The sequence below is a fragment of the Chelonia mydas genome, chromosome 8 (genome assembly GCF_015237465.2).
Source record: "Chelonia mydas isolate rCheMyd1 chromosome 8, rCheMyd1.pri.v2, whole genome shotgun sequence".
Lineage (NCBI taxonomy): Eukaryota > Metazoa > Chordata > Testudines > Cheloniidae > Chelonia > Chelonia mydas.
Genome location: NC_057854.1, coordinates 7,202,241 through 7,209,072, shown reverse-complemented (window position 1 = coordinate 7,209,072; position 6,832 = coordinate 7,202,241). Strand labels below are relative to the sequence as shown.

Here is a 6,832-nt window from a genome sequence, read left to right as displayed (position 1 = left end):
CTTAAAGTAAGAAAGGGCAAATAAATTTCAGTCCCTTGAGTTTACTTAAACCCAGCTGTGGCCTAGTTCTCCATATCACTTGCCAGACTGAAATGCTGCTGCTTCCACACCCAGGAGACTCATTATTTATATTTGTGGATTTTCTTATCTTTTGGGGGAACATGCAGAACTGCCTTTGATTTCAGTAGGCATTGAATGTACAGGAGCTGGGCACGACCCTTGTGGATAAGGCACTAACTAGACTTCAAGATCCCCCCACGTAATTGGTTAATACAGTATGGGCTCTTGATATTGCGTCTTCTGTGGTATGACTGTAACTTGTGCCATAGCTGGCAAAGCAGAGAGGCCGTGACACTTAGAAGTTCTTGTGCATCTCGAACTATGCACAGTATTTAAAAAAAAAAAAAAAAATCACTTCAGCCTTCTAAGCACTTAATTGATTTACAAGCTGCTACTGGCCAGGCAAGAGTGTGGCATGTTTAAGTGCAGGGGAGCTACTGTTGATAATCAAGGACCTGCTTAGGTGCCTCCGAGAGAGCAAATCCGTGCTTTCTCCAGGGCCACTGGGATGTACCAGGGTACTGTTCCTGAGGTATGGCACCCCTTGCCTCACTGCTTCCATGCCACTCCAGGTTAGGAGTGACAGTACAGTTTCTACCAGCAGTTGCCTGTGTGAAATGAATGGAGATGTAGATGTGTCCACACCACAGAACATCATGGCTACTGGCAGCCTCAACTGAATCAGCGTGGTGGCTTACCCATTTTCTTAGCACTCACTAGTCCCTAGTGCTGAAATAAATGGATGCCATCAGAAAACCAGTGCTGCCAATGTACCTATGTGTGGGGCGAGTTGGGGGACTGCGTACTTCAGTTCTGTACCTTTCCACCTGCACTAAAAAGTGTTCGTTTTGATTAAAAGATGAGAAGCGACAGATAAGGCAGGGCCCTGGATCGCTGGTGGATGGAAAGGAACATCCTTTCTCTCCCCCCACTTATCTGCACCTGAGTCTCCAAAGCGTCTCACCTGTTCCTTGTTGGCATCTAGTTGCTTTTGAATGAAGTGGCATATTTGGTCAAAGGTGGGCCGTTGGGTGGGTTGCAGATTCCAGCATGCTTGCATGATGCGATACCTGCAGCATCAAACAGCAGTAACAAGTGTGAGCTTCACTTTGAGCAATGGGCATGCTGACATGGCTCAAGGCTCTCCCAGGGAGCTGTAATAGGATGGACATACTTCATGCCTGGGGTGTATGACCTTTTGGCTTGAGCCAGCCTTCACCCTCTCTGTGCACTTACCTTACATGCTTGTGACGAGTAATTAATAAATATTGGTAAAGTGCTTTTGAGTTCCTCAGATGGAAGTTGCTCTAGGAGAGAGTACAGACTACTGCTAGAAGCCTAAAGAGCCAGAAGCCACACATTCCTGCCGTGCTCTATGGACTGTATATTATAGCTTGCTTCTTTTCTGTGAGCTGCAAGAATTTGTGTTTACACCCCTGCCTTCAATTTGTAATGGGATTCATTTGGATAAAAAAACATTTCCTTTAATATTTACAAGGTGGTAGGTGGTGCCACGTCATGGGTGGTTTCTGGAAGGAAACTATAGTCCATCCCCCGAAAGCCCCATCGCTGCATGCTCGTATGTCCAGCGGAAATATGCCTAGGCAATGGCATTACTGCCAGTAGCATTACGTGCCATCTTAAACAGCGAAATGACAGGCTCTGAGCAGAGCTGGGTCCGAAACAAAATCTCAGACCAAACATTCCCAAAAACTGGGTGCTGTTTAAATTAGGATGGAAACTTTGTGGCTTGAGTGTCTCTCTCTAGCGCTAGAGTCATTAAATCATGAACTTCCCAGCAGTAGAACTCATTGGCCCGCAGTACCCTGAATAACCTAGCGCTAGCTTTTTCACTGGCTGTCGTGCCTGCTTCCTTTGCTACCCATGCATTTCCAAGCGGCTGTACTTACATTTCCATAGGCGCAAAGTCTGGTCTAGCCATCTGGTACCCCTGCTTCACCATGCTGTAAAACTTGCTATTCACCAGCATGCCAGGGTATGGGCTTTTGCCTGCAACCACAACAGAAAACAAGCTATGGTTTAGAGCAGACGTGATAACGAGAGATCTTGCAATCAAACTCAATATGCAGCATGCCTTTGAGTGGCACTGCAGGAGTTTGCATGGACTGAGTTTCTTGTGACCGAGCAGGACAGTTACTGTGGCAGGTTGCCGATGGTAACAGACACTGACAAGGACCAGTAATTTGTACAGCTGGTGTTAAACAGGTTGCTTTGGTCCTACCTCCCAAAGCCCAGTTTCTCAATCAGCCCTTCCCCAATCTCTACTTGTTGCCTAAAGACATTTGTGTATCGGTCAGTGATGGAGGTTGAGAATTCTGAAGGATCCTTCCTTACCCAGCGAAAAGATCTCCCAGAGGAGGATGCCGTAGGACCACACGTCGCTTTGCACAGTGTATATGCAGTCAAAGATACTCTCTGGGGCCATCCACTTCACCGGCAGACGGGCCTGCAAGGGCAAAACGCTCCACTCAGGGGACAACTTGCTTACTTGCACTACAGTTCTAGTCCTGTTCTCTCCTGCTCCATCCTCCCCGCCTTAAGCACCCTACACCAGCAGTTCTCAAACTCTGGGTTGGGACCCCTGAAGCCCGAGCCCCACCACCTGGGGACAAAGCCTGAGAGCTTCACCCCTGGGTAGTGCGGCTTAGGTTGCAGGCTCCCTGCCTGGGCCTGAAGTGCTTGGGCTTCAGTTCCCCCCCACACACAGGGTGGTGGGGCTCGGGTGGGCTCTGGCTTTGGTCCCCCCTCCTGGGGTCATGTAGTAATTTTTGTGGTCAGAAGGGGGTCGCGGTGCGATGAAGTTTGAGAATCCCTGCCCTACACCTCCGCTCTGCTAATGCTCCCAGTTACTTACGTTGCCTTTGACAACATAGTTTGAATCATTCATGATGTCCCTCGCCAGCCCGAAGTCACAGATTTTGGCTACCCGTCCGTGGGTCACTAGCACATTCCTTGCTGCCAAGTCCCGGTGGATGCACTGGACAGAACAGATGGCAAAACAGCATCCAAATAAAATACCCTGCTACAGTGATGGAACACTCTCAAAACCTCCTTTCTTCCCTCTAAGAAGGTAATTGCCCGCCCAACAGGTGTGGGGCAGATGAATTCATGAAGCCCTTTGAAAAATACTAGATGTCAGCAATTACAATTGCAGATGCTCGCTCATATTTTATACGTGCCCCTTCCTACAATTTATTATTAACATAAGAACTGCCATATGGAATCAGACCAATGTCCATCTAGTCCAGTATCCTGTGTCTGACACCGACCAGTACCAGAGCTTCAAGGGGGAGTGTACAGAACAGGGCAATTTGGAGAGATCCACCCATCTCCTCCTGGTTCCTGCAAGTCAGCGGTTTAGGGTTACCCGGAGCATGGGGTTACATTGCTGACTATCTTGGCTAATAGCCACTGATGGATCTCTCCTCCATAAACTTATTTAAATTCTTTTTTGAACCCAGTTCACTCCACTTCACTTCTGAAACGCTTCATACTACATCCTGGAATCACTCGGCCCTGCCCTCAGGTGCCGTGTTGATGGAGTCTCAGATGTATGGGGGTCTTTGCAGACCATGTCAATGGAGAACACTCAGCACGTTTGCTCTTTTTTAAAATGAATATAACCAGGTTCAGGCAGAAATCTCAACTATCACTTTCTGTTCCTTTTTCCTGGGAAAAAAAAGGCTATAGGTGCGGGACCGTGCAGAGCCTAAGTCTTGACCTAATGTAAAAGCCAAGTGGAAGAGGTGTGAAAATGGCACACAACACACACACACACAAAATGCAGTTCAGTAATTCTGCTCTGATCTAGCGAGCTGTGCACGTAGAGCTGCAAACGCTCAAAGGGAACTATTAGTTGTTACTCTCCATGAAATACAGGCAGGATTACAGAATGAAACCTGAACTGGGTACTGGGTGAGGCCACATCAGCAAGGAAGACCCATTATCCTGCGACCCAAAAAAGTGGAAGTTGGATGCTAGAGGCCTCTTTGCTCGCCCCCTTGCCCAAGATGGAAGGGGCATGTATCCACAGCAGCAGCTTACTCAGAAGGCTCAAGGACAGAGGTTCCACCCCAGTTCACAAGGCTGACTATGTTTTGCCCCTCAGATCTTTATGCTCTGGGCTAACAGTGTGTTTCTTAATTAACCTGGTAGGCAGCCCTTGGGCCACCGTCCTCTTTGCCACTTACATTTTTTGAGGCAAGGAAGGCCATCCCCTGGGCCACCTGATTGGAGAACTGCAACAGGTCATACAGATCCAGGGGCCGAGTATCCTGTTCTTCCTTTGCACTCTTGCCTGGAACAGAGAAGGGCTCTTTATGGTTAACCCAGGAACTGCCTTCTGGCAGGAGATGTAAGTGCTGCGTGCACTGGATCCTGGCCCACAATGGGGAATGATACAAGCAGTATGCCTATCAGAATGCAGAGCCCAATGGAAGATGGAAACCATACCTTGTAACTTACCCCCTGCTGGCGTGGAGTCTGATGGCACAGGTCTCATTTCAACATAGGTCTCCAAACACTGGCTTGCAAACCCACTATCACTGAACCAGAGAGAACAGAGAGAGGACAAGCTGTTAAAAACAATCAGGACTATATCTGTCTATTCATCCTTTGAGCCCAGGGTGCTGAGCAGAGAAAACACTTCTAAGTACCTGTGAGGTTTGGCGTATTTTAAAAGCTGAACTGCAGAGCAAATGCCAATAGTGATCTATATACCCCATGCTAATTCGGTTGTGTGTGGGAGCATTCAGCAAAGAAATAGACTGTAACTACCCTTTCTAGAAATGCACTTTTCCTTCTGTAAAAGGTACTTCCTGAATCAGTGTGACTGGCCAGATCTCGTTCTGAGACATGACACTAACTGCAAACAATGGAATAGTTTTGACTCAGTAGCTAAGATGGGGGGAAAGACGGGGGAGAATGGACAAGAAGCATAAAATCACATTTGTGTGGAAAACATTATCGGTAATTTTCAGAGGTTTCTGAAATGTGCCAGTCATGATTTTCCACTCCAAGGCCTGGCCAGGTGCATTCTGGCTTTACAGAGGATTTAAAAATATTACCTGTACTTTTTTTTTTTAAAGTGAAATATTTCTACATGTGAGTACCATGACCTCCCAACCTCATGCCAATAAAACCTTCCCATTGCCTCCTGTTGTCAGGCATTGGAGTTCTACATAGAATCGTAGGACTGGAAGGGACCTTCAGAGGTTTTCTAGTCCAGTCCCCTGCACTCAAGGCAGGACTAAGTATTATTCTAGACCATCCCAGACAGGTGTTTGTCTAACCTGCTCTTAAAAATCTCCAATGATCGAGATTCCACAGTCTCCCTAGGCAATTTGTTCCAGTGCTTGCATGTACAGTCTCCAGTCCTGAGTCTTACCTTCGGACATACTTCTTCTCCAGATAGATGTTTTTGTAATCGGCTGTGCTATCCAGAGAGGACTCCAGGCTTGAGTCCTGGATGATTATGGACTCTGCGTTCTTCCGCAGGAAATTCAGCAGATCTCCATAGCGACAGTACTCCGTGATGACCAGAATTGGGCCTAAAAAGTAGGAAATGGTGATCACCAAGAGGTGATTTCATTGCATCCTTTCTCTCTCTCTCCTGGAGGCCTGGTTTCCTCTTTAGAATGGCAGGCCTGGATGTGTGGGGGTGAATAGGTGCATGAGTACATACATAGGTTTGGTGTGAGTCTCCATCTCTAGTGAAAATGGTAGATTCCAATAAATTAGATAATCTTGAGACTGCTGCTTCAGTTCAGATATGGGTCTCCATGCTTATGCTCCCTAATTCTTGGAGCCTGTCTAGGCAACAGGATGGGCAGCTCTGCTAGCTCAGACAGGCAGACTGGTTTACACAGCCCTTAGGGAGCTCCCCCCCTGAAGAAGAAATAAACACGGAAAGCCTCCACAGGAATGTTCATAAATTTAAGGCCAGAAGGGGCCATTATGATCATCTAAGCAGACCATCTCCTTGGGATTATAAGGGGAGTCAGCAACTTAAGACCTGTGTAAAGCCCCTAGTGTTCCCCTGGAGGTGGAGGTGTCACTGAAAACAGAATTCAGGAGGATGTCTACTGAGGCTGTTAGAGGGAATGGTGCCAGCACATCCTACCTCCATAAGTACAGGCTCCCAGCAGGTTCACAATGTTCTCATGGTGGCCCAAGTGACTCATGATTTTCAGCTCAGACATAAGGGCCTCCTGTTCATCTGTGTGGGCTGTTGCTATAAGCAAATTGGAAAAGATTACCTCAAATCTGATGGGAGTAGGGACAGAAAGAGAGAAGAGGTGGAGGGGAAGGAGAAAAGGGTGAGAGAGAGCTGGGGGAGGCAGGAAAAAGGATGAAAGAGGAAAAAACGAGAGAGAGGAAAACAGTGGAAAAATGGGGATGGAGAGAGGAGGAAAGAGCTGAGGCATGAGAAGATGACGAACATGCTTCCTCTGCCTGGATATATATCTGCCTAGGACAGCTATGGCTGTCTTACCAAAACTGGTGCCTAAAAACCATGCATTTTAATCCATTACTGGCAACCAGTGCAACAATCACATCTCAAATTCTGTGCACATGTTTGTGTTTTCAGTGTGCCATGCGCTGCAGTCTGCTCTTGACTTACATTTGAGCATCTTCACAGCCACTTTGAGGACAGTGTCTTCCTTCCCCAGCCCGAAAGCAGTGGCTTCTACCACTTTTCCAAAGGCTCCTGCTCCCAGGGTCTTTCCTACAAAAATAAATGTGCTCAGAA

The 6,832-nt window shown here is 47.4% G+C and overlaps 1 protein-coding gene across 2 annotated transcripts in view; it reads right to left on the bottom strand.

Annotated features, from left to right (window-relative positions):
- The window catches only part of CSF1R (colony stimulating factor 1 receptor), a 46,647-nt gene that overhangs the window by 3,901 nt on the left and 35,914 nt on the right, over positions 1 to 6,832 (bottom strand). The window contains exons 13-21 of one of the 2 annotated variants that reach the window (XM_037905964.2): positions 6,704 to 6,808; positions 6,203 to 6,313; positions 5,468 to 5,630; positions 4,534 to 4,625; positions 4,272 to 4,378; positions 2,936 to 3,058; positions 2,416 to 2,527; positions 1,971 to 2,070; positions 1,025 to 1,130 (exon numbers count right to left, since the gene is read on the bottom strand). In XM_037905964.2, the coding sequence (XP_037761892.1) occupies positions 1,025 to 1,130; positions 1,971 to 2,070; positions 2,416 to 2,527; positions 2,936 to 3,058; positions 4,272 to 4,378; positions 4,534 to 4,625; positions 5,468 to 5,630; positions 6,203 to 6,313; positions 6,704 to 6,808 (1,019 nt within the window). The remainder of the gene's footprint in view (positions 1 to 1,024; positions 1,131 to 1,970; positions 2,071 to 2,415; positions 2,528 to 2,935; positions 3,059 to 4,271; positions 4,379 to 4,533; positions 4,626 to 5,467; positions 5,631 to 6,202; positions 6,314 to 6,703; positions 6,809 to 6,832) is intronic. The other variant, XM_037905965.2, reaches the window with a different exon arrangement.